This window comes from Telopea speciosissima, chromosome 3 (assembly GCF_018873765.1).
Source record: "Telopea speciosissima isolate NSW1024214 ecotype Mountain lineage chromosome 3, Tspe_v1, whole genome shotgun sequence".
Lineage (NCBI taxonomy): Eukaryota > Viridiplantae > Streptophyta > Magnoliopsida > Proteales > Proteaceae > Telopea > Telopea speciosissima.
In genome coordinates, this window is record NC_057918.1 from 19761220 (window position 1) to 19789065 (window position 27846).

The 27846-nt window shown below is 40.4% G+C and overlaps 1 protein-coding gene and 1 pseudogene across 4 annotated transcripts; both read left to right on the forward strand.

Moving 5' to 3' along the window:
• Window positions 1-27789, forward strand: LOC122655672 (ultraviolet-B receptor UVR8). 4 transcript variants are annotated; one of them, XM_043849934.1, is made up of 15 exons: window positions 5-290; window positions 3363-3439; window positions 12547-12625; window positions 14703-14762; window positions 20715-20816; window positions 20962-21055; window positions 21841-21883; window positions 22011-22056; window positions 22160-22206; window positions 22291-22381; window positions 24071-24125; window positions 24244-24310; window positions 24430-24466; window positions 26439-26518; window positions 27508-27789. In XM_043849934.1, the coding sequence occupies exons 1-15, from the start codon at window positions 29-31 to the stop codon at window positions 27625-27627; spliced, it is 1260 nt and encodes a 419-aa protein (XP_043705869.1). In that variant the 5' UTR covers window positions 5-28; the 3' UTR covers window positions 27628-27789. The 4 variants fall into 4 exon arrangements, 3 of the variants coding, with proteins under 3 accessions (XP_043705872.1, XP_043705869.1, XP_043705871.1); XR_006331994.1 differs by lacking the exon at window positions 27508-27789 and having other exon boundaries at window positions 1-290; window positions 24051-24125; window positions 26439-26523; XM_043849937.1 differs by lacking the exon at window positions 20715-20816 and having other exon boundaries at window positions 4-290.
• LOC122653772 lies at window positions 16130-20183 on the forward strand (annotated as a pseudogene).
• Window positions 27790-27846: the final 57 nt, after the last annotated feature.

The following is a 27846-nucleotide window of genomic DNA, read 5'->3' on the forward strand; positions in this document are numbered from 1 at the left end:
TCTTTGTTCATGAATTGGGCTCCTAATCATGACGTGGAGGAGATGCTTGAAAACTTCGAGGAGTTGCTTTACGAGTCGATTTCGGTCAGGGTTATGGTTCGGGTTTCAGCAGAGATGGCTGTCGAGTGAATCGCAGAGAAGATTTGCAGTTCTTTGGGGAAATGGTGATTATGGAAGGCTTGGATTAGGCAGCTTGGATTCTCAATGGGAACCAGCCGTATGCCCTGCTTTTGAGAAGGAGAGCCTTCGTGCGATTGCTTGTGGCGGAGCTCACTCTCTTTTCTTAACAGGTTTTCTCGCCATATTCTCCTTTTTACTGAATTTTGGGTTCTTTGCTTTATTTTATTTTTCAATCTGTTATGGGTATGAATTGAAGTTTTTGTTCATTGTCTTCAATTCTGACCTAGACATCAACTTACTTTTTGGGGAAGATTGGTTTACATAATTCTCGTATCCACATTCATTTGGCAGCGTCCTGTTGGCTTTTTTTAAATTTTTTTATTATTGATTTTCAATCAATATAATTGTGAATTGGATTTGAAACCCTAAAATTTTGTTGCCCAGTAATCAGGAAACTGCCAACAATCATGCTCCTTTCACTGTCCCGCGAGAACTTAAAATGTTTTATTTTGTAGAATATAGGTGAATACCCTGACTGATAACAGTTCCACTTTCAATTCCTTGATTCCTGGTGGAATTGATTATTTATTTATTTTTTTGATTCCATGATTTTTGAGAGCAAGATTGCCGTTTGGTAAACATTTTTATGGAACTGATTCCAGAATAGACTCAGAAGAGAATTAACGCTTGGTATGCCATTGCTAGAATCACTCCAATTCCCTCACTGTTAATTATGGAAATGCCATTTTAAGCGTGCAAGGGTCAATTTTCATATTTTCAACAAATGAGACAACTAGCAAAAAATGCCGGTAACCATTTTCCAACGATTCCAAACATTGTTATCTACTAAATTGTTGTCACGGGTTTTAGTACAGCCGTTAGTTTTGATAATTTAAATTGTATCATTACAATCACTTCACACACATTGTTTATTTAATAAAGCATGTCAGAAGAAAAACCCATATGCTCAGGAAGATTGTTAGGCCATAGACTGAGCAGGAGACTTGTTCATCTTTTCCGTAAGAGGGGAAAGGAGGCCGTTTTGACACATTTGTCAATATTTTTAGTTCTATAATGTTTTATACATGACATTTGTCATTTGCACTTATGCCACAAGAATTTAGAAAATGAGACATACAAAATTCAACGAGTCTTGATGGATTTGAACCACCATTTCTTGGGGAATCCCCAAGTGCTCTACCTATTTGAGCTAAAGGCTCACATACAAGTTAGCAAATGAGAGCAATTCTAATTGAACAAGAATTTCTTCCATGTATTCAGTATAACCACCCCAAAACTCAAAGCAACCACAAAAGCAATACTTGTTCAAATATATATATATATATATTTCAATTCAAACAATCAGTCCATGGGATAGGGCTATGAACAGAAGCCAGAATTTAAATAAACAAGATGAGAGATAACAAGACAATTGTCATTTCAAACAATCACTCCATGTGGAATCCCCAACTCCAATAATTTGCATACACAGAAGCATAAATCTCACAGAAGTGAATGGTACAGATTAGTGAAGGATTGAACTGTAAAGTGCAGACTTGAGTAAAGTCAGCATGCACTATTATTACAGGAAATTTGGTTAAACCAGAAGCTTATAATCTTAGTAAAACCTTAGGAGGAATCTGTCATGTGGAAAACAAATGCTTCTTCACATATGAAATCTCTTTCCTGAATCATAAGACAACATTGGGTACAGAATTGCTTAGATCACTTGAACTGTTGAACAACAAAATTTCAGGGCACAATGAAAATTGTCATTGCTTATGTTTTCACAATGAAGTTACATACCAATTCCTCCAGAACAAAGAACTGTCAGAAAGAGCAGGGATCCACTGACATATCTTAAAACTGCAATGCATCAGTTAAAGCTACCTTCCAGGAGTGAAACTCCCGAGGCTCATGGTACTAGCTGGGACCAACAGTGGTGATTTCCTCTCCAGTTATCTGTGGTAGGTGTACGGTGTATCACATGTAATTTGGACTTGACTCATGCTGGAGGGATGTCCACTTGTGTGTGATAACTGTCAGTAGGATATTTTTCCACGTCAGATGTCCATCCTTCTTGGGTGTGTCAAATATTTTTAGGAAAAGTTTTGAAGATTGACGGGCCTACAAAATACTCTCGAGATCAATGCCGTCGTTCAAGCACAAGCTGAACACTAATTCGATCTTCAAACCAAAAGCCAGATCTTTTTTTTTTTTGGATAGATAGGCCCTAAGGAGATTTGAACTCATGACCTCTTAATTATGAGGTGTTAGTCTTTGCCAACTGAACCAGATCTTGCAACTAGAAAATCGACACTCTCTGTACTGCTTCACTCGTTCGGAAGCCTAGGCTTCCAACCCCGTCCTGCAGCTGATGCGTCTAGTTGACTATCCTCCGATTCCCGCCTAACAAGGTTCAAATTTTGTTAGTTTGAGATGATTTATTGAGCAACAGATGTCCGGATTGGCTAGAAGGCCAAAAAAAGGGAGAGACTTGTTCTTGCTTCCCAACTCAGGAAGAAGGAAATTCCCGGTTGGGTTGGTCCGACCAAGAAGGCATGGGAGCACCCCCCCTTTCTCAATAGCTATATCTCATTTATGATTTTATTGGTTTCATGGATTGTTTTTATTATCTTTCATATTTGGAACTTTAATCGCATACCACTCTTGCTTTTGTTGTCTATGTTGCAGATCAAAGTGTTTGTCAATGTATACCAGGTTGTTTTTGTTTGTTATAATTCTTTAGTTCTTTCTTTTGTTTGAAGGTATTCATGTTGATTACATATGAAGTTGAGAATCATTATGGAAGATTAATTTTCCCTAGGAGGGAATGCTTGTTTTGTTGTGCGTAGAAAGAGTTTACTTTCTATTATTATGATGAACTGGTAGTTTTAGAAGCCTATATCATTTTCACTACTTATGCCTGATCATCATTTTGTAATAGCCTGAATTTTGTGTTTTACCGATTGTCATCCATTGGCACATCATCATGTCTATGGTGAAGATTGGTTTATATGTTAAATTAGTAAAAAGAACTATATGTTCATTTATATTTCCTCTGCCATATATTAATTTTATATTTAATTATGAACATTTTTTATGTGGTTATCTTATTGTCAGTAATTGTCAAGCATATTAATTTCTGGAAATTCATGTTTTATTATTTGATCGTAAGTTTGTGTGATCTTGTCTGCCGTATTCTGAGTAAAAGTTCACAAAATATTATTTTTCTTCATCAGAAACTGGGCGTGTTTATGCTTCGGGTCTCAATGATTTTGGACAACTAGGTATATCAGATGAGAGAGGTTACATACTTGTATGTAAATCTTGAGTCCTTTTTAGCTACCTTTTTTGAAGATTTATTCGTAGTGCTATTCACTTTATGGTTACAATTTGTTCATATCTTAATTTATTATTATTTTGCGCCTTAAACGTACTTGAATATTTAGGCTTTGACTTTAAGGAGTGTGAACTGTATTAGAGATATGCATACAGTTGTAAAGATGCAACTTTGTTTTAAATTTTGGGGATTGATGCTGTAGTTTGAGACTGGAATATATGGCAATAGGAACTGGTGTGGAACTTGTGGGTGAAGGGGACTCCATGAGGTAGAAGTTCTCTTTCTTTCTTATCTTTCTGATGCAGGGGTAATGTAGTCCTAGATTGTATGTGATCCAACTAGGTACCAAACAACCAGGATCTGCTATGAACAGTAATTCGTGTAGGTCAAAAAAGGGTATTTTGGTCAAATTAGGGTTAGGGTTAGGGTTTGAGGGGACCTAGTGTTTGATGGTAGGGTTAGGTCAAGTTGATGTAGGGGAGTCTATTAGTGAAGGTTACATTAAGTTTTAATGGTGGGAAGTGTGCTGGAATGGATTGGCAGCAAGGTTTAGGGTTAGGGTTTGGGTTTTTGAAAAGAGGAAAATATGGAATTCTAGGGTTTAGGATGGTCAATTTGGGCTGCAACTTGGATCGAGTTTCCCAATGGGTGAGGGGAGAAATAGATCCAAAATTGGGGTTGTTTTGATGGCTGGTTTGGTCTGTGCAGAATTTAGGTCTTGGGAAAAGTGAAAACAAAAAGGGGAAATCTAGGGTTTGGATGTATGGAAGGTTAGAAGAAGAAGGGTAGGGGTTGGGGATGATTCAAACCTACTATGGTTGCAGAATTTCCTTGGCAGCAGCTTGCTTGATTCTAAACCTTGAATAAAAATAAAAACTTGAACTAGAACTTGAATGTAGAGCTTCAAAAGAACCACCCGGGCTTCCCGCCGCAAGGTGTCAATTGGATCAAACACCGATTCCTTCAAATGATCCACCCGGGCTTCACACCGCACGGTGTCGATTGGATTAAACACCAATCCCACAGTTCCCACCAAGCTTGATCAAATACAAGACAAAAATCTTCAATGGAGAACAAGAGCAGCAAAAAGCTTTTCATTAATATCAATATTTGTGTTCAATACTTGCCCCCATTTACAACCTTATATAAAAGATTCAAAAATAGACTCCTACACTCAAAAGGAAAGGCCTAACCCAATCCTTAACCTATCGGGTAACCTAAACTGACTTGGAATCTGATACTGAAGGAAATAGACTCAAAACATGGCTGGACTTATAGAGTTCTAATCTATTACAGTAAGGGGCTGCCTATTTAATGAAGTAGGCTAGCTTACAAAATTAGAAACTTAAAAAAAATAGCAACTTGACAAACTTAGAAACTTAATGGAAATAGAAATTACTAAAGGCTACAAAGCCTTGGACACTAAAATAACAACTAACAAAATTAGAAACTACTTGGGCTTTATAATCCAGCCACATGCAAAAATAAAAACTAATAAATATAGTAACTAAGTACTAGGATTTGCTGGTCAAAGACCAGGATCCTTGTCAAAATCGTGGGCTGCAAGTGGGGTCTTCTAGAAGGCCAGCTTGCTGGCTCAATCTGGTCCTTGTTGGCTGGCTCGAGCTGGTCCAGTTCTGGTCCAATAGGGCCTGGTTCGATTCGTGGTTCTGATCTACATCAGCTCTTCCCCACTTAGAAAATTCGACCTTGTATTTTGAGAAGTGTAGGGCTGATCTTCATGTTGTACGCATCTGTCTTCAGTCCATAGCAAAATTCGGGTAGAGTGAAGAAATGAATGTAATCCAAAAGATTTGGAGTTCGCTCTTCAATGTACTTTGATGGAATAATAAATTCCGTCTGTTTTGCTTCAGCATCCTTAGACATATCCATGGGGTCTTGCACATATGTGGTGGCAACCGTTTCTGATTCGGACTCCAACTCTTCCTGTAAAGGTGCTGCTACATCTGACTCTTTACTAGCTGTCAAGAGCTTGTGTGAGATAACACTAGCAATGGCTTTGTAACATGCTGTCCTTTACTCGTGGTTGCACGTGTATGCTGCTGAAGGTGTTTACCTTCCTCCTTTGCTGGTGGCTTCTCAAGAATAGACTTCAATAGTTGTTGGTGCTTGGCTTGGGCAGCCTTTGATTTGAGCTTCATGTCTGGTATATTGAGTGGGTTAAGTACCAATGGGTTTCCCTTGAAATCAAAGAAACATTGGTTCTTGGTACCTCCCACCAAGACATTTGTTACAAACCAGAATCTAGGTAAACAAATCAAGAGAAGAAGGAGAGAAGAAGAGAAGCAAGCCGCAAGTTGGGAGAGAGCAGCCTACGATTGAAAATTGTCTATTCTATCGTAGGAGGCTCTCTTCCCTTATATTAATAATATAATGGTCCAAACAAGAAGTCTGTTAGGGGTTTTGATATTACCTCCAACTCTCTAATTATCCTAGAATTCCATGAAAGGATAAAAAGAGAGGAAAATAACATAGAAACCTCAAACTTTGAGACAAAAAATACCCCTAGACTTGGTAAACGACTCCCCCTCAAGCTGGAGCATATAGGTCACCCATGCTCAGCTTGTTATAACAGGAGCGAAAGCTAGGAGCAAATAACGACTTGGTAAACATGTCTACTAGTTGATCTGAAGATGAAGCAAACAGAGTCTCAACTAGCTTCTTCATCACTGCATCTTGAACAAAGTGACAGTCCACCTCAATATGCTTGGTCCGCTCATGATAGATAGGATTGCTAGCAATATATGTAGCTTCCTGGTTGCCACAATACATCTTCATTGGCATAGGCACAGGAAAACCCATCTCAAGAAGGAGAGACCTGAGCCACATCTACTTTGCCGTAGTATGAGCCATAGCTTTGTACTCTTCCTCAGTACTCGACCTGGCGATAGTAGTTTGCTTCTTACTACGCCAAGTAACTAGATTGCCCCCAACAAACGTACAATAACCTGTGGTGGAGCAACGATCACTGGTCGAGCTAGCCCAATCCGCATCGGAATATGCAACTAAATACATATGCCGATTCGGACGATAAATCAACCCTCTACCAGGAGCACTCTTCGAGTAACGAAGAATACTGACAACACCATCCCAATGGGCCTTCTGTAGAGACTGCATGAACTGACTAAGAGCACCAACACCAAAGGAAATGTCTGGTCTGGTAACTGTAAAATAGATTTGCTTCCCAACCAAACTCCTATACTGGTGCACATCTTTGAGAGGATCACCATCATCTACCCCAAACTTCTGATGAGGATCCATAAGGATATCCACTGACTTTGGTGCAAGCATACCAGTGTCAAACAGAAGATCTAAAACATATTTTCTCTGGGATAGGCTGATGCCTTTCTTGCTTCTCACAACCTCAATACCAAGGAAGTAGTGGAGGTCACCTAGATGGGGAGAGCATGAAACAGAACCTTTACCCGAAATGGAGGACATAGACCCATCGACAACACGTACCTTATCTTGGCCAGAGTAAGGAGAATAGGTACGGAAGACCATTGAGTTACTAGTCATGTGATCGTAGCACCGGAGCCAATTAACCATAAGGACTGGTAGAAGAGACATGGAAATTACCTGATTGGGCAAGGTTGGAGACAGAAGGAGAAGGGCTAGTAGTCAATTGTGTCACCAATTTTTGGATGGCATCCATCTGATCCGGAGAGAAGGGTGTCACAGTAGAAGTAGCAGAGCCAAGATCGATTGCTTCAAATAGGTTGCCTTGGGAACGAGTACCACTTTGTTTGAAATTGCGTCCACCCATGGGTTGCCCATGAAGCTTCCAATAAGTATCCTGTGTATGGAGAGGGCGACCATAATAATCACATTTCATGGGTTCCTGTGTAGATGGAGGAGCCTCGAACGAATCTGCAGTGATAGGCGCAAATGGTATAGTAAGCAAGGCAGACCTGACAGGGGTGGCAGGAGGCAATGTTCTACAGACCGACAATGATCTTCAGACTGAACCAAATTATATGCCTGAAGAAGGCTTGGGAATGTGTCTCGCTCTAGTATTTGTACTCAAACTTGATCAAAATTCAAGGTTCAAGCCGGTTTAAAAATCATACACTCGTCCATTTCTCTCTCCTTCTGAAAGGTACCAACATCATCAAGATGAACTATAGGAACAGGATGATAAAAGTCCAACTGATGCTACAGAGTAGTCAGGGCAGAGTAATAGGCAGTAAGAGAAAGCTCCCTCTGAGTAGTGTTGCGAATTTGACACCATATCTCATATATCTTGGCATAATTCCCTTCTTGTGAATAAGTTTGACGAACTGCATCCTAAAGTTCCTTGGCAGAATTAAAGAGTACAAAGTTGGGACTAACAGAAGGCTCCATGGAGTTTATTAGGGAAGACATTACCAATACATCATTAGACAACCATGTAGTAGCTGCAACAGGGTTTGTAGGCTTGGGATTGTCCCTTGTAACAAGACAAGAGTAATTGTGTCCTCGAAGAGTGAGAAGATATGCACGGGATCAGGTGAGATAGTTCTTCCCATTGAGCTTGATGGGGCCAGGTTGGAAAGTATGATGGCCAATTAGGTACTTGAACAACCAAGTGGAGTCACCACAGTTGTGCCGGTAGAAGTCGCACTAGTATTTTCATCACCCATGGTACCCAAAGAGAAGGAGTATCACTTCTACAACCAACATAGAACAACACCGGTGATAGGAGAGATTGGTGGGAGAAGCGCAGCGGCAAGGGAGACTGGCGGGAGAAAGCCATGGACAGAGGGCGCAGTGACCTGGTAGGTCACCATGGCACCAACAAGAAGAAGGGGGCTGGTGGACAAGGTGCTAGGGGTGTCAATAATGCCCGGCTGGCCTGAACCCGCCCTGAGCCCGGCCCTGACCCGACCCTGATCTGTAAGCCCGAAGGGCGGGTTAGGGTTAAGTTTTAGTCTGACCCTGGCAGGGTCAGGTCGGGTTCGGGATAACACCTCGGGCTTGGCCCGGCCCCGGCCCGGCCCTGTATTAGTTATAAATATATAATAATGTATATATTATAGATATAAGTATAACTGAGAAAATTTAAAATGGAAAAGACAAAAAAGCCCTAAAGATGGCTAAACCCTAAATCTGTTTTCAATTTTCAGTTTTCACTTTTCAAGTTTTCATCCAGATCGGCGCCGCTCACTGCCTTCCTCGTCCTCCTTCCCTGAGTAAGGAGTTCCTTCATAGGCTTCACCTCCTTGTAGCTGGTTAGCTGCTTCGAGCCTTCGATTCTCTTGAAATTATTTCTGATTTTTCCCCTTTTCCGATGATCATTCTCTTGGATTATCCTGAGTTTTAGCGTAGCTTGTACCGAAACTCTGGCTGGGATCGGAGGAGTGGAGGTCCGACATTGGGGTTTTTGTTTCTTCCTACTTGAAGCCCCGAAGGAGGTTAAAGTTGCAAAGACCCGAGGGGAGGAGACGACAGCAGCAGCGGAGGAAGTAGCGCGCAAGGAGCGAGAGAGAGAGAGAGAGAGAGAGAGAGAGAGAGAGAGAGAGAGAGAGAGAGAGAGAGAGAGACTTAGACCAAACACTTCTCCTCTCCCTGAGCTCACTAGGATACTTCTTCCTATTGACTTTTCTTTGGAAGACAAAAGTTGTGGGATCGATCAATAGATTGATAGGTAGATTGATTGATAGATCCGTGATAGACGAAGTGATCGCCGGTCGACGTCTTCGCCTAATTTTCTCCCCACTAACCTCCCTCTCCTCTCTACATTCCTTGCCTTCACTCTCTTTCTAATTTCTCAAGCTCTTCCCCACTTGGTTAGTGCTTTCTCCCACAACTTTTAATCTTATGTTTATTGTCTTCTTCGTCTTTTCTACAAATGAAATTATTTATTTAGATTTTGTTACTGTTTTGTCTTGTTTGACTGTTTTCCTCAATGTGCCTATGATAGGAGAACTATGATAGGAGAATTCCTCTGTTTTACTTGATGCATCTCATATTGTCAAATGAATTTTCCTCGATGAATTTTTTTTTTTCATATAGACATGTATTAATTTCATGGGATTAAAAACAAAAATCAGGGTCAGGGTCAGGGTCAAGGCAGGGTCAATCAGGGCCAACCCGACCCTGCCCAACCCAATCAGGGCCGGGTCAGGTTAGGGGAAACCCTGGCAAGGTCGGGTCGGGTAGGGTTGAGGGTTTCTTAGGCCCTGCCAGGGTTGGGTTGGGTTAGGGTTTAGGGTAGGCCTGGCCCAACCCGACCCATTGACACCCCTACAAGGCGCGAAGACCAGGTCACGGTAGAAGGTAGACGCGGTGATGGTTGCTGCAGAAGAAGGCGTGGCGATGAGGTCGCGGTGGCACCGGCAGAAGGGGGTCGGCGGACTGAGACGCGGTAACAGGGTCGTGGCAGTAGCTCCGACAGGGGAGGCCGACAGACGGAGGCGTGGCGACGGTGGTTGCGGCGGAAAAGAGGCACGACAACGGGGTAGCGCCAGCAGCGCTGGCAAGGGTGGTCGGTGGACGGAGGCGTGGCGAAGGAGATCGTGGCGAAAGGGAGTGTGGTGATCGGGTCACGGTGGCAACTCCTGCAAGAAGAGCCGGCGAAGGGAGGCGCAGCGGAGGGAGGCAACTAAGGTGGGTCGTGGTGATGGGATAATGCAGAGTGAGTGAGGCGCGATGGAGAGAAGACTAGGATTGCATGGTTTAGGTTTCATCTACCATGCTAGACGAGGAGGCTATGACCTCCAAGTGGCGGCGGCGGCGGTGGTGGAGAGAAACACGAAAAACGATGGAAAAACTTTCTAGGATTTTGGGCTTTGATACCAAGTTCAGAACTAGAGCTGAGGAATGATGTGACTTGTCATTAATGACAGAGGTCCACTTTATTTATAATAAGAATTAGAACCCAAGGGAAAAAATAGTGAAAGAGGGAAAATAATAAAACCCTAAAGTAACCTAAGGTAAAGTGATAATATTTCAGTCCCACAGTTCTCAACAGTAACCGCCAGATGAGGATGCAATATTAGGGTCACCAGAAGACACTTTTGCAGTACTACCATCCGGAACAGCAGAATTAGTTGCAGGTGGAAGCCACTCTGGTTGTCCATGCTTAGCCCTACATGTTTCAACAGTGTGATTGGGCTTGCAGTGTCATTCTGCTGTCCCATGAGCCACCTGTACCTCAACCACCATATCCACATTTACTCCCTGAGCCATGCCCCCTCCCAGAGAGGTTAGATCCTCGGCACGCCAGCAGTAAAAGTAGAGCTCTCTGTAGGAGAAGGAGTATTATCTGCCCGTGAAGTAGTAGTAATGCGTTGAAGACGTGCAAAGGAGTCATTAAGAGAGGGTACCTTTTCGCCGGTAAGTAGTTGGCTCTTAACTGACTGATAATCTGGGTTCAACCCGCCATAAACTTTGCCACAAAGAACTCCTCCCGCTGAAGTTGTAACTGTTCCAAATTGATGATGAGAGGCTGATGGATGTTGAGTTCCTCACGTATACCCACAAAGGAATTAAAATACTCATTCAATAATTTGTCTCCTTGCTTGAAGGTAAATAATTTATCATAGAAATTATAGACATGGGTCCTGAGAGAATGTTCTCTTCAAGTCATTCCACACTCCTTTAGCAGTAAGATGAAGCATGATAGTTGCAGCAATTGGCTGATCCATGCAGTTCCATAACCATATGAGGAGAATATCATTCTCCTGCATCTATTCTTCATAGGCCTTGATCTCAGATGGTTCCTTAGAATCAGCAGAAGGGGGTGTGTCTGTGAGTAGATACTTCAATTTACCCTTGGCATTAATATATACCTTAACCATAGGAGAGGCAGGCCTAAGATAACCATAGGAGAAGTGGTGAAGAAAGACATGCTTAGCCTAGGCCAGTAGGCCTCACTCCCTCTATGACTTCAAATAGAGCTGACTGGTGAGCGAAGATCCATGCGGGCGATCCCCTTTAGTTGGACTTTGTTGTTGGGGCGCTGTTGTTGTATTACACACCTTTCTCGAGGACAAGAGCGGAATGTTGAGTGGCTATGATGCCGTTCATATGTAAGTTGGGTCAATGCCCTAGAGTTTGTGCCTTTGCTGTGTTCTCCTTCTTTTATTTCTTATTATTAATTTTTTGTTTCTACTAGGATCCATGTAGCCGACCGCATTTAGTTGGGATAAGGCTGAGTTGTTGTTGTTGTATTAATATATACCTTAACAGCCTGAGCCCATAGTAGATAATTCCCAACACCATTGAGTTTAATTGTGGTGATTTGAACATTCACAGTGTCTGATTGGTGCTTGGGATCAGCCATCATACACGCTTACACAATTCACAGCAGATAGGTAATATCTGAGAGCAAGGAACAAGCAGCAATTCACTCCACAGAATTGACCGAAACCAATAATCAGCAATAGCAGGAGGGAGATAAGCCTCCAAAATCCAGTTACTTGACCCCCAACATCAGGAGGACAAGGACCTATGACACCAATTAGGTCTGAAAACAATCAATATGGATTTAAACAAAATAGGATGCAAAACTGGATTATTGCATGGAGTAAATTGAGAAACTTCAAAAGCAAACATCAGATGGACTGATGGTCTTCACAGTGAGGTCGTTAACCCTTCATAGGTAAGGATTAAAACCCTTTTACATGGATTGTACAACCACAAGTAGGCTAGGGTTCTCGCACTATGGACAAGTAGGCAAGAGTTCATTGAGCGGATTCCCTCTTTGTATGCACTATGCAGTATTACCTTGTATTACTTCAGTTTTAACACTTTTCGTAACGATGTTATTGTTAATCGAAGGAATAGTGCTGATTGTTTACTCAATGAGCTGAAACTCATACCTGATAGGACATCAGATTCAAACAGTTAATGAAAATTCTTAGGATGCAAACTGGGAGGGAAATAAAAAGGAGAAAATCCTAGGACTGGTATTGAAAGGGATAAAGCTGTCTAATTCATCTTATTCAGGTTAGGTTTTTATTCAAATTACTTGATTCAAGTTATCAATATTGAAATAAAAAAAAAGTGTGCCAAATTGTATTAACAATTCTTTGGAGCTTCTGTTGATTTATTTACTAACCCTTCCCAGGTGTTTTCAGGAGCCGGTTGAAGTTACAGGGCTGAACAAGGATATTATACAAATTTCTGCTGGTTATTATCATTCTTCTGCTATCACAGGTATTCATTGATGCCCCTCATCAACTACTCTGCACTACCAAACTGTATGCTTGTGTATTGTATTTTCGATGAGTGATAGGCAATAACATTGTTGTCTAAGTTTACTTTTTGTTGACATAATGAGTTGCCATCTCTTCAATCCTTTATTCTATTCTTATTCTACTTCTGATTTCTTGTATTCTATCTCTCTCTCCCCTATCCATCAAATTGAATATAGTTTTCTGCTTGTATCTTGCTGAATATAATTTCTAAAAATTGAAATCTGGTGATTGGATTCTGTTTACATCATATTTAAACAGTTCCTCAGATATAATCATCCATTCATGCTATAGTTTCTCCTACCATTCCTCTATTCTATCTTGTTATAGTTCGAATAATTTCTAAGTGATCCTGGTCATAATTGTAGTTCTTTCTTGAACCTTGAACTGCATTATCTTGTTTCATGTTGATGGTATTACATGCACCATCATAGAGAATAGCAGCCTTCCTTTGCCATGGTCGACCTAGAAGAACATTACAATTGGCTACTGAGTTAACTAGGCAAGGCACATGATATTGAAGTAGCCCGAACTGTAGCAGCACTAGGACAACAGTATCAACCTCTTCTCTAGCACTAGGATTAAGGGGAATTGGGGATTAAGGTTTAAAAACTTATGAAAGAGAAGAAAGAAATCAGATGGAGTAGAATAGAGGATTACGAAACTAATAGTAAAGCATAACAAGTTAGATTTGAGAATTTTGGAAAAGATGAAGAAAGAAGAAACAATAGAAGAACAGACAGAGGAGATGACTATGTAGAGTTTTACGAGGGTTCTGCATGATCTTTTGCTGCCAAAAGCACAACTCCTGTTAAGAGCTTGTATCGTAGGGGTATTCTTGTAATACTCTTACTTATTAGTGTCTTATGTGTGGTATATTTGTTATAACACTATTATAATTCTGGGAAGTCCATCTGTGATACAGCCGGTAAACTTGCCTTCGGTGCCACTATTTCTCATAGTTGGATGGAGCGGAATCTTCGAAGATGGTCCTCCAACTTCTGTTACTTTGAAAAGATTTGGAAAGCCATATACTTTGATGTTAGCTCTAAGCTCCATTTGTTACCTCATTGTACTAATTTAGATTCCCCAAGGAACAGGCTTATTGTTGTATCCTGGGGTTTGTCTTTGTCCTTGTTGCAGCCTCCTGCCCCTTCCTCTTGATGTTTAGGTGCTTTTTGTCTTGTTAATTCCTCTTGTATATTCATTCTCTCCCCTTTTGGGGCTTTTGGTAATGAATTATTTATTCACCCAAAAAAAAAATTCTGGGATATTTTTCATTATAAATACACACTATTACTACCGATTGGAGTTGACACAATTTTCTCCAATCAGTAGCACTCTTTGCTGCTTTCTCTTCTTTTCTCCTTGTTTTACTTCATTATTGTTGATTGTTCTAGGTCTGAAACTGTTACAACTCCGAAATGGAGACCCTTATATAATATGGCAAAAGGTTTCGTGCACGGACTTGTTCCCCCCTATCACAAGAAGGGGTTGAAAAGACAAAATCCCCCCCTGTTTGATGCATTGTAATCCCCACCCCTCTCAAGCGACCATGCATGAATACCTCCCCCATATAATATCTTAGGCAATTTCGCTTCTGTTAAGTACTGTGTCTAGTGTACTCAGCTGAGATTGTAGAGTATATGCCTATATATTTTTTGGGAGGGGGATCGCTGCGAGGCTGCGTGGCCCTCTACACCAGCACAAGGCCCAATGAGCATTCTCAGAGGCATCCAACAGGGGTGGGCGGTCATTTTGCCCTTCCTCTGCGCGCAGGAGCCACATAGCCTTCTTTTTCCCATTCTTTTTCATGCCAGAGTTCTCTTCTGTTGTGAGGTTAGCTGATCACTGTTTGCCTGTACATGAAGAAATGGTACATTCAATTTTCTACTTGTTAGATTGTCATTTATATTGTCTATTTTTAAGAGAACTTGAATATGCTTATGTTTTCCATATTTCGTTCAAATGTTTTGTTATTGATCTTCTACTTTTATTTTGTGTTCTCAAGTCATAAAACTTCTATTTTCCTTTTGTAGTGGATGGGGAACTCTACATGTGGGGGAATAACTCAAGCGGGCAGCTTGGCCTTGGAAGAAGTAGTAATCAGACCTTTGTATTATCTTTGTTGTACAGATATTCGTGTTTTGTTTGCTTTGGAATTGTTTGAGTTTGTCATGTTTACTTTTTTCTAATCTCCTCCTTGACCTTTTAACGTGTTCTGTACTATTGCTACAGATGGATTCTATTGTGTAGGAAGTATATATTGTGCCAAACTTTCTTGACATCCCTAAAATGCTGTGGAAGGGATGGCATTCTATGGATTATGGACTTTTTAAAGACAAAAGAGTTATCTCTTCCAATTATTACTCCATGGTGTTAAAAAATGTTCATACTGTTGTTTCTATTTGTGTGCTTCATCCAAATCCTCTATTGCTATGGTCAACATATTGAGCTTCTTTGCTTGGAATTCCTTAGAAGCTAGGTGTTATATCTGGAAATCATTCAATTTCTTTTAATTTATTTCTCAAATTGGTTTTTTCAAGCTTATTTTGTCTTGAAACAGAATATTGCTCCAACAGTTTCCAAGTACCTAAATTTGTACTATTTGTCTACCTTTTTTACTTTTCAATAAATCATTTCTACCGTATGAATTTCTGACTTCCAAATAGATTTTGTTATGATTGGGTATATGTATGAAGTTTTCTACTAGCCCAACTCTTTGGCCCCGTTTGATTGTTGGGATTTTAGTGGGGTGGGATGAACAGTGAGAAAAAGTGGCAACTTTCCCAAAAACATGCGAAAATGGAGTGTTTGGAGAGATGAGAGAGTTGTCAGACATATTGGCAATGTCGGTTTCCTTGTTGGGGCCCTATCTTCTCCACTCCACCCCTTTTAAAGTGTCACCTACTTTGGGGGGACTCTTGCGGGGAAGGTGAGGGAAGCTCTCCAACGGTTCTCTCTCTCTTCTCACCCCTCTCTATTCCATTCCAAGTATGCTTGCACAGAAGGGATTTGAACGGCCGCATCTACGTGTATTTAAGCATTGTAGCTCCGGTAATGGTGTCGTTCATGGATCTGCCAAAACCAGGTAGTGCGCACATTAATCTCAAATTATTTTAATAGAGTTCACTACATTGGTCGTTAAGTCTTGTTCTCTCCAATGTCTTCTCTTCATCATCCCTTTAACCACCCATATATATAAATATATATAATCTTCTCCTACCCTTCACTAGAAGATCTTCTGCACAGGCTACATTGGGGGCTCAACAATGGCTATGATCGCCTATAAGTGCGTCGACATCCAAGTCATCGTCGTTGGTATCTTTGTCTCCTGCATCAACGGCAGAAGCTCATCTACATCTATGAATGCGATGGACTCACTGATGTCGCCAATTACTGGAGACAAGTGGTTCAGATCAATGACCACCAGAAAGCTCGATTTGTAAATCAAGTGATGTTGCCAATGTTCAACACTATGTCAGGAAAAAAGATTGTGGTTCAGATCAATGAATACACCAACGGTCAACACTATGTTAGGAAAAAGGATTGTGGTTGTCACACACCCAACCCGACAAGGGATAAAGTACAATAAAAGGGTATGACGTCATCCCACATCACCGCCAGGATCACAAATGCAGTGTCCCGAATCACAGCCAAAACTAATATAATCATCAAAATAATATCAGAGTACAGAAGCAAGGAAATGTTACCTTTTCAAAAGGATCAAATGTAGCGGAAGTGTTTAAAAAACAGTTATAACACATTCAATCGGCTAAAAGGTACATAATAAAATTTAACATTAACCCCACTAACCGTAACGTGATTACTCAAATATACAGGTGTAATAATGAAATGTTTCAACAAAGGCACAAGGCCCCAAAAGAAACCAAAAGGGAGTAAATCCCATCTCAGGGTGCCCCATCGCCGTGCTCCTCAGTCACAGCCTCTGGGTCCACAAATCCAAAAGTGTCGTAGTCCGAAGGATAAACCTCAAGACCCGCCAAGTGTCCATCTCCTACATTAGCATCTAAAAAGATGTGTACACAGGGGGTTAGCTCCACTGAGCCAGTGAGGAGATGGGGAATGCACATACATAGAGTTCACACATAGTCCATAATGCATGTAAATGTTAGTAGATTTTCAACCTAACACACAGTCTAAGTCAAGGCATATGCTACTGCAATAACTCAGGAGACACTATGGGTCCTTCCTTTCTCGCCATAGGGAAACCTCAGTTATTACCTTGGGGCCTGCGTTGGCCGTAGCCTCATACCACCCAGAGGCAGACCCTGATAACCATTACTACCCCTGGCCTGACCTCTCAAACTCTCCACAGGCGGCAGGTGCTCTGGCTACCCAATACCTAAACCCCTGTTGGTAAGGGTCGTAGCATAGGGAACTGATCCTAACCACAGATATACTACATGAATCCTATCGTGTTGAGAGGTATTCCGGGTGTATCAACGTCCCATTCCATCTAACACCCGGGGACCAACACAACACGGCGCATGCAGGCAAGAATGACATGCAATTTACAAGTTCACATAATTCTGGGGTTCCGACACCGTAACCCGACACAATCCACATCATCAATATCATCATCATCATATTAGAAGAAATGCAATAAGCAATCATGCTTGAATGATAATGCAATCATCATGATAATATGATATATATGAGTAAGCAATAGTAAACAAACCCAAACAGTCACCCAAACCCACTCACAATAGTTCGCGTATCGCTCGTAGTGTTCGTTCCCTATCGACGTGATGCACGTTTTCCCCGTAGTAGGTTGGTAGCCTAAAAGTGCGTGAACATAGATGTTAGGAAGTGTAGGAAGGGTCTATGAAGGATCCCCAAGGTTTTAAGTTCATAAAACAGCAAAAGAGTACGAACAGATTTTCGGACGTTACCCAATCCTGTGGTTCTGTTCGTAAATCTGTTCCCAGTAAAACCATTACATTAGCGAACGGATTCTCGGACGTAACCCACACTCATGTGAATCCGTTCGTGGTTCCGTCCTCAGGTATAAGAAGCAGAAGCTTCAACGATTGGAACGGATTCTCGAACGTTAGTCCCGATACTTAGTTCCGTCCGATAATCCGTTCGAGCCAGAACATGGATTGTTTAAGTTATCCGATTCCAACCTAATCCCTTATGTGTATTATTGTTTTTAGGGCTTAGGGAAGATCATCAAAGGGTCCATTAAGGTCACAAAGACCTAGCCTAAGCCTTGGTCTTAGGGTTCCAAGGATTGGATCCTTCTAGGGTCCATTATCTAGGGTTAAGGTCATGGGGTCTTAGAACAGCAACTAAGGTTGCTCAAGGAGGGTCTTTAGGTTTGCAAAGTGGGGGTAGAGTTCTATTAGTGAAACTCATAACCCTCCAAGGTCACACCTTGGGTTCCAAGTGGAACCCTAGGTTTGAAGTCACCAGGGTAAATAGATTCGATATTTTTAACCTTTTGTTGTCAAAGCACATCAGTCTGGTTTGGGCCCACTTTGGAGGACCTTCCACTCCAAATTGGTCAGGGGTTTCTTCATGTGAAAAGTAGCCCTAGAAGTCTAGTTTAAAATGCAACTTGAATTGCGTCGATACGATGCGTATAGACCAAGTTATAGCCAAAATAGTGAGCAGGGGTCAAGTAGTCTGTAACGAACGGATTTACGGACGTAACCCAAGATAACTAGTTCCGTTCGAGAGTCCGTTCGCAGACCAAACACGGGTTTTCAGACCAAACTTCATTCAAATCAATCCCCAAGGCCATTAATGGCCCTAAGGACTTGTAAGGGAGGTCTCTAAGGTTCATTAGGGTCCTATTAACCCCAATGGCACAATGAATCAAGGCATCTATGGTCCATGTCTGATTACCCACCCAAACTTGGGTTTTGGGTGAAAAACCTAGATTTTCATGGCTTGGGTTGTATGATACCTCAAAGGGAGGAATAAGGGTGTGCAATGGCACCCAAAGGGACTAAGACCATGCCCTAATACAAGAGCATTGAGTCCCAAGTGGAACCCAAGCAATTCCTAACCCCAAAATCCAAAACCCTACTCTAACAAATAGAAAAATGGAGAGGGAGAGTTGGGAAGATTACTCACAACCAAAGGGGAAGCAAGAGCCAAGGCTAGGTGAGCCCCCTTGACCTCCTTCCTTCTCCTCCTTCTTCCCCTCTTCCTTTCTTTTCTTTTCTTCTTCTCCTTCTTCCTTTGGCTTGGACTACAAGAGAGGAGGGTGAGGTGTTCTTCAAAGGAGGAGGACAGCAATAGGAAGGGGAGGATGATGTATAAGAGAGAGGGTAGCAAGGCTTCCTCCCTCCTCCCTTTCCCTTCTCTTCTTCTTCTTCTCCTCTCCTTCTTTCCCTTCCCACGATTTGGGTTTTTGGAGGAATGGGAACGAGCTAAAGAGCTAAAGAGCTAAAGAGCTCACCCCTTTTATAATTAAAAAGGGCCTAAGGGCCTGTTTGGTTGGGTCTCTTTAGGATTAAAACTCATTAAAGCTTTAAATGAGCCATGTGGGCCCACCTACTTGACCCCACATGGTATGGAAGGATTGGGAGGGGGGTCCACCATGCCCGAGAACACCAAGGTGATGCCTGAGACACGAGGCAAGTGGGCCCCACAAGGTTTCCTTCACAAAAGGGCTTAACAACACGAATGGATTCTCGGACCTAACCCAGTCCTGTGGATCCGTTTGTAAATCCGTTCCTGCTGAAAAGGCAAAACAGCAACAGTAAAGTGTCCGGGCCTTGGCCCGCACTTCAAGGACTTCAAGGAGGGTATGTATACCTAACATTTAGGGTTAGAAGCTTACCCATTGTGTGGTCCAATCGCCCAATCAAGGTGTGAATCTCATCCTTGTGTTTGACCTTTCCCTTTGACTGGTACGGTCCAAAGTCACAGGTGTCGACCGTAGGCAGCGTCGCAACACATATCAATGAAAATTCAATTTGGCCCAAAAAATTAGGGTGTATTTTGGGCGTGGGTGTAACAGTGGTTCAGGTCGATGAATACCAGAAAGCTTGATTAGTGAATCGAGTGGTGTTGTCAATGTTTGACACTATGGCAGGAAAAATGATTGCAATTCTCAGGTTTACATAGGGGACACCAGGGAGACCCCTGCGATCGACGTGTGTCATGGCTGTTGGGGGACAGAGTGCAGCTCTCGATCTTTGATTCACAAGTGATGGAGGATCAGATCTGGTGACAAATAAGTTTAATTGGGATCATCCACAACATTTAGTGTCGACTAATCCTAAGGCACAGACGAATGTGAGTTTGACTTGGTATGCTTACGAGGCGGCCAAGGGCGCTCATGGTGTGTATACTGATGGAATGGGATGAGTGTAAGTCGCTTAATTTCAGAGGATATATGATGCGATGGAGAAGCCGGAGTTTATATTTGACAGATTGATGTGGTTAATATGGAGGCACTGAGGAAGATTTGGCTCATTGTGTATTCGGCTGGGAAGCCATTGGATTCTTGGAGCAATTATCATCTACTTTGGCCGTCTTAGGTTTGGCTCTGCAACCGCCTTCCATTTATCTTTCTTCGGTGCCTTAGGAGAATGTGGGGTGATTCCAAGCAGGTCCTTAGATCGCTGGGTGGGTCTTGCTCGAACAATGGGGGAGAGAGCTTGGCAAGGAAACACCTCTTTGCTCTTTCTTTGATTCTTCTGCAAGAATAAGAAAGTCATGGGGAAACACATCCCTCTCTCTCTGCTCCACCCTCTTCTCCTCTCTCCTCACTCTGTCTCTGGAACATTCCCAGGCCAGTCAAACGCAAGTGTGGGGTGGGAAAATACCAAGTCTCCCTGTTCTTTACTTTCCTTGTTGTCCCACCCCATTACATGGGGGACCCATCACTCCAAAAATTTCCCACCCCACTATCCAAACGGGGCCTTTGGGATTGTCTACAGGAATCCTGTTCTGCTATACAAGATGGCTTGTATTTCCAAGTGTTCACTTTTTCTGTTCATCCCTTTTGTCTGATTAAAAAGTAATATCTAGGGTTGGATAACAAACATTTACATTTCCTATTTTTGTAGGGACTGCAAAGATAGTTCCTGAACCAACTAGGGTTGAAAGCTTAGCTGGAATCAATATCAAAATGATAGCATTGGGTTCAGAGCACTCGATTGCTGTCACAGGTACAATGTTCTGACAAGTCTGTACCCTTAAAGATCTTGCAAAGAAAGCTGGGAAATTATGTTTTTCTGTTGATATTGGAGTAACGTTTGTGAACCAAGAAGTATTGCTTATTCAGCTTGACATTTGCTCTTTTTTGTTACTCAGAGGAAGGTGAAGCCTTAAGCTGGGGAGAAGGAGGATGTGGAAGACTTGGTCACTGTCATCAATCAAGCATCTTAGGATTTTTGAGCAGCAAAAGGTTGGTGAAGGTGTTATGATATTTAACGATGTAACTAGGACACTCATTTTCTTGAAATTTTCTTCCGGCATACACTCATATCACTCACATGTTCAACATCAGAAATTTATTCAGACCATGCAATACTTAAGTTAATAGGGAACTTCTTCCTTCGGGGTTCTAAGATTTTTTATTCCACCTTTTAGCAATGTTTCTCTTGGCCAATATCTTGGGCATGGAAATTAACTGCTTGTTGAACTCATGGACCCCTTTTATAGATCCCTGATCAATTGATTTTCAACTATCGTACAACTCATTGAAATCAATATTCTGAGTCAGAGTCAATTCCCATCCCGCCCCCTCCCCCCGGTTGGGATTTTAAAAGGTTCGTGTACAGGTGTTTGACCTTGTTATTCCCAGTAGGGACTAATGGGAGACCATAAATTTATGGTGCTTGTGCCGAATGGTTACTAAGAACTGCAGTCCCAGATAGTTTACATGATATAGAATCTAACGAGGGAGAACCTCATGATTGGGCCTGTGGTAATACATTTACTAACCATATAAAGGTTGGAGTTTCATTTTCTGAAAATATAAATTTATGAACAATTAAGATCTCTAATTTAGTAATTATGAGGTTATACATCACCATTTCTGACTTAATTCAACATGAGGTATTGTATAATATGTGTACTAGTTGTATATCATTTTTTTGTACATTATTTGGTAGAACTTCCCTGGTGTTCAGTCAGAATTTTCTTTTCCCTGTCAGCTTTAAGAATAGTGACCTTTTCTTTTTCATGCAGTGAATATACCCCAAGGCTTATCAAGATGCCTGAGGCGGTTAAGGTATTATTTGTTCGTTCTACTTTTTTCATTTCTTTGCTGCTTATGATATGTATCCTATAGTATGCATCAGTTGGAACTAGTTGAGAAGTGATTGAGCTGCTCTGGATTGACTTGTGCGCAAATGTAGGTTAAATATGTTGCTGCCGGGCTGTTGCATTCAGTCTGTATTGACGGTAGTTACATTACCACCTATCATCATAACTAATATTTTGCGGCATAGTTTATGGTTGTATTATTAACTGCATTTTGCTCCCTTTGCTTCTATGTCATATGCAGAAAATGGCTCTGTTTTTATATTTGATGAACGGGCAATCAATAAACTGGTAAGCGTGCAACATACATACTTCGAAAAGCAGTCTAGGTTGATGATTTTGTCTGATGACCGGCAAATTCTTTAATGAATTTAGGACTTTGGAGAAGCAAATAACACCATTATGAGCAAACTCCCATTGTCTGAAATGGTTGCATGTGGTGGTTACCATACATGTGTTATAACAAGTAATTTTCTTGCCTTTTCTTTTTAAAATTTTTAATCAAATGGAAGTAATATGTATGAGTTATAATTGCTGGAACATTCTGAGAATTTCGAAGCTCTGAATTTCATCATGCAATAAGCGTGTCTTACCATGTTACATGATCTGAATTCTCCTCTTTTTCTTTTTAATTTCTCTTTGAGTTGGTGGGGACAATTGATGCTGGGGCATTCCTCAATGAAAAACCACTGGCTTGGGTATGCTTTAGAAAGTGTTGGATTAGTTATTGGAGATTGGGAATATTGTATTACAGGAAGTTGGGTCATTTCCATCACCATTCTTTGAGATATTTTTGGAAGGTTAAAACTCATCTTTTTAGCATGATTATTTATCACTATTGAGTTACCTATCAAATGAGGCCAAGATCATTTGGAAGTAATGACCAGCTTTCTAATGGAGTGTCAATAAGGGGTCAGAATTCTGTTTAAAATACAAATATTTGGTGGATGAAACAAAAGCAGGGATAAGATCAACCTTGGAATCAAAATGTTTAGCAATAGTAGAACAAAAACAGAGCATATGGTGAGTAACTTTAGTAACAATAGGGCTGAAAGTGAGGTAGTGAATATTGATGATAGGGAGATAACATAAAGTGAAAATTTGTTTGCGCTAATCATAGTCGAGCTGACTAGAGACATTCAAAATCAAATCCCTTGGTATATGTTTTTGTTTTTTTGCTGATGATATTGTTTTGGTGGAAACAAAAGCAAGGATAAATGCAAAGTTGGAATTATGGAGATCAACCTTGGAAACAATAGATTTTAAGATAAGTAGAATAAAAATAGAGTATGTAGTATGTAACTTTAGTTAGAATAGGACTGAAAGTGGGGTGGTAAATTGATGATAGGGAGATACCACAAAGTGAAATTTTAGGTACCTATTTTTTGATAGGTAAATTTAGGTATCTAGGTTCAATCATAGATAAAGGAGAAATAGATGATGAAATTGCAAAAAGAATTAGAATAGGGTGGATGAAGTAGAGGGCTGCATCCGGAGTGTTGTTTGATCGATGTATTCCTTTAAAACTCAAAGAAAATTTTTATAGGACATTATACGACCAGCAATGATTTTTGGAGTTGAATGTTGGGCAGTGAAGAAACAACATATTTACAAACTTAGTATAGCTGAAATGAGGAATGTCAAGATGGATGAGTAATAAAACTAGAAATGATAGAATAAGGAATGAACAAATTAGAGCTAATTTAGGAGTAGCTTTTATACATGATAAGTTGTGAGAAAGTTGTTTAAGGTAGCTGGGCATGTGCAACGGAGGCTTTTGATGCTCCGGTACAGAGGGGTGATTCTATTGAAGGAGCTAAAATAGCTAGGGTTAAGCCCTAAATGACTCTAGTAGTGGTGAGGAAAGACATGCATAGCTTAAGACTAGCAACAAGTATGGCTTTGAATAGAGCTGATTGGAGAAAAAGGATCCATGTAGCCTACTCTATTTAGTTGGGATAAGGCTGAGTTAAGCTGATAATCCAACTAACTCTATCATTTTTTCCATATATATTCCACCCAATATTTGCATTAATTATATGTATTAACTGCATATTTCTTGTGTGTTATTCACATTATTGCTTGCTTTTTACAATCCATAGGTTTTCATCAATTTTCAGTTCCAATTTATCTAGGCATTTCGTGCTTTTGGCAGGTGATGGGGAGCTATACACATGGGGCTCAAATGAGAATGGCTGCCTTGGAATCGGGTATATGCCACTTATAGTGTTTATTACATAAGCACATGCTTGGCGTGTTTTGTCTTGTATTTTTACAAGTCCTCTTGGATTTGAGTAATTTCAGAATTGTTGCGTTTTGTATCTACAGTTCCATGGATGTTGTCCACATGCCTGAAAGAGTTGAAGGTCCATTCTTGAAATCTCCTGTATGCAAGGTTTGTACTTTTCTGGATAAGAATGTTGACTGATGTCCTGAAGAATTGATCAATGTTTGTTTATTTTTCTTCACTTTCTTGTAGTATTTCTATTAACTTTTGAGAAATGTCCCTCATAGGTATCTTGTGGTTGGAAGCACACTGCTGCAATATCTGGTATGCTTGTCTTCTGAAAACTGAGCCTAAATTAGATATTTAGTTCCCTTTTACCGTCTTACATATTATCTCAATATGGGAAAAAAAAATATTGCCTTTGTATCCCTCATAATTCTATTTTCACCTGTTAATATATTCATTTTTCCAGCTCGTTTATTGGTAATAAAGAAATACTTCGGCCACCTTCAAGCATATTGAAGTTATTTGACTATTCTGTTGTATCATGTATGTGGTTACCTGATAAATGTTTGCTTTTCCAATTTTTCCAAATTCTTTTAGTGTCATATTGTACTTTCGTCTGTTCATCTCTTGTCTGGTTTCCTTGGCAGAGCTAAAACTAGATATACCTAGGGTCTCACGTTTCTTAACTGCCCAACATTCCACACCATACATCATAGCCGATCGTATGGCAGTCCTATATAATTTCCCTTTAAGCTTTAAGGCTATGTTTGGATGTGAAGAAAAGAATAGAAAAAACACAATGAAACAAAAATCATGCTGATGCAATGATTGATTTATCTGTCTGTCTCTCTCTTCAAATTCAAAATTTTTTTTTCTTTTCTTTTCTTGACATCCAAACATAGCCTAAAAAAATACACCGATCACACAACACTCCAGACGCACCTCTCCACTTCATCCTATTTTAATTCTCTTGGCAGCATCATCCTCTATATCACCTACTTTATTTGTGATAGAGCCCAGATATGTAAAATAATCACTTTGAGCAATCTCCCTCTTATCAAATATTGACCATCTCCTTGACCGTCATAGTTTGGCTAAAGTTGAACACCATATACTCCGTCTTTGTTCTTATCTTAAGACCTTTTGATTCCGAGGTTGATATCCATAACTCCAACTTGGCATTAATCCCTACTTTTGTCTCATCCACCAACACAATATGATCAACAAAAAGCATACACCAAGGAACCTCATCTGGTATGTCTTCGGTTAAATCATCCATGATAAGTGCATACAAATAAGGGCTTAAGAGTTAAGGCTGATCCTTGATGTAGCCCAACAGTAATTGGGAACTAACTACCTTGACTCCCCACAATTCTTATGCTAGTCACCACACCATCATACATAACTTTAATTATGTCCACATATTTGCATTGCACCCTTCTCTTCTCTAGTATATGCCGGATTAGCTCTCTAGGGACTTTGTCCTAGGTTTTTTGTAGGTCAATAAAGACCATATGAGTATCATTCTTGCCCTCTCTGTACCTTTCCATGAGTCTCCTAAGTAAGAATATAGCTTCCATCTTGGATCTTCCTAGTATAAAGCCAAAATGGTTCTCCGAAATGGCAGTTTCCTTTCTCATGTGGGTTTCCATAACCCTCTCCCATAACTTCATCATATGAATATCACCTTTATTTTTGTAAATTGGGACCACAATGCTTCTCCTCCATTCATCAGGCATTTTCTTTGTGCTCATAATCTTGTTAAACAGCTTGGTTAGCTGTACTAATCCACAGATTCCTAACCTCTTCCACACTTCTATGGGACTCCGTTTGGGCCTGGTGCCTTAATTACTTTCATCTCTTTTAAAGCTTCTTTTACTTCAGACACTCTAATTTTGAGTATATATCTACAACATGTGGTATCTAGATGAGTAATGCAGCCCTCTGGGGCACTATTACTCGAGAAGCTTCATTTAGTAAGCTGTAGAAATACTCTTTCCATCTCTTCTTAATATCCTCATCCCTTATTAGTACTCTGCCAAGTCAGTTTTGGTTCTTCTAGTTGGAACTGTTATTACATTAATTATTTCTGCTTCTGTCTATATGGCTTGCATTGTCTGTATATTTTGAGTAAAAATGTTTTTAGTCAAATATTTGATCAATTGAACTAGATTCATAATGCCTTTTTGTTAATATGTATTTGTGATGAAAAACTATTTCTTAACTAATGCAGCTTTTTTAATATTTCTGCTGGATTGAAATAACCTTCATTTTAAATGTCAATATTCAGGTGGAGATATTTTCACATGGGGCTGGGGAGGTTCACATGGAACATTTTCGGTGGATGGACAGTCATCAGGAGGACAACTGGTGGGTTCATTATGGTTTTAACTAATTACTTGTATGTTCAAAGCAACCATGACTGTATTGGTGATTAATTATTAATGGAGCTGTAGATATTTTTAGATTGGGTAATATTTGACTATTCAATTTAAAGAGTAAAGGTTCTGCATGTTGCACATTTTGTCATTGTAAAGTAGTAGGATTGGAGCCATTAAATGAGGGGAAGGTAGGATTTGCAGCTGCCCGTGGAGCAAAGTCTAATTTTAAAATTATATTAGACTTAATTCTACCACTTTCTTTTGACTATTTCTACTGATACTAACTTATGAGGGAGCAGCCCACATAGATAGAGTGTGTTTGAAAAGTAAATAAGAAACAGGGGTCACAACTTCCAACAACTGTAGAAGAGGCCCATAACAGCCTTTGGAGTTGAAATTCGGTCCTTCTAAGATTTTGTTCTCTTGTGATGCTATCTATTTGTATCAGTAGGCTTAGTATGGATTTGTTGTTCCGTGTAGAATAACAAAATGATAGTCCTGTGTTGTTCAAGAAAGTTTTAAGTAGGTAGAGAGTACATGTATGGAAGGATATACACAACTTTGGGAGTAAGGTACATTCTAGGTTTAGTTGGAGGATTGAACAATGGTTAACAGAGTTTCTGTGGTTCTATAAAATTTTCTATTTTGTGCATGTATGTGTTTGTGTTGTTGTTGATGGGAATTCTCATTTGGAGTTTTTTTGCCACTTTTTCTGTGGCTGGGAGGGGGTGGGGACTTCAAGGATCTTTTCAGCAGTTATGTTATTCATTGTGTGTGAAGCAATTTTGTCCAAGGAAGAGCAGGTTCAGATTATGATGATATTTATCAACTATATTTCTTGAAAACTGTATACCCTCTATCCTGCTTGGTTATTATTTCGCCTTTGTTGAGATATTTTCTCCCCTTTTCCCTTTTCCCTTTTCTTTGAATCTATATCAATTATTTGTTTTCTAATTACAGTAGTACAATTTTCTACAGGGACAAGGAAATGATGTTGACTACTATGAACCTAAGATGGTGAATTTCGACAGGGACGTGAGAGCATTGCAAGTATCTTGTGGGTTCAATCACACAGGTGCCATACTTGAATATACCTGAAGTTTGCCCAGAAATATAAGAACAGATCGTTGGGCTGTCTCCTACTCTCAGATGGTTTGCTCTTCTCCTTCAACCCACTCTCCTTATTCATTTATTGATGTCTGTATGAGTTACCCTGTACATTCATCTACAACCAAAAGTAATCAATCAAAAATAAATAAATAAATAATAAAATCTACAACAAAAGTAAATATATGTATACACCCCAATAATAAGGTA

What these genes read in the sequence shown, in the direction of transcription:
- LOC122655672 (XM_043849934.1), top strand. Translation starts at nt 29, where the DNA reads ATGACGTGGAGGAGATGCTTGAAAACTTCGAGGAGTTGCTTTACGAGT. An exon ending in GCACTCGATTGCTGTCACAG is followed by an intron (nt 20,817 to 20,961) that starts GTACAATGTTCT and finishes TTTGTTACTCAG; the next exon opens with AGGAAGGTGAAGCCTTAAGC. An exon ending in AGATGCCTGAGGCGGTTAAG is followed by an intron (nt 21,884 to 22,010) that starts GTATTATTTGTT and finishes GCGCAAATGTAG; the next exon opens with GTTAAATATGTTGCTGCCGG.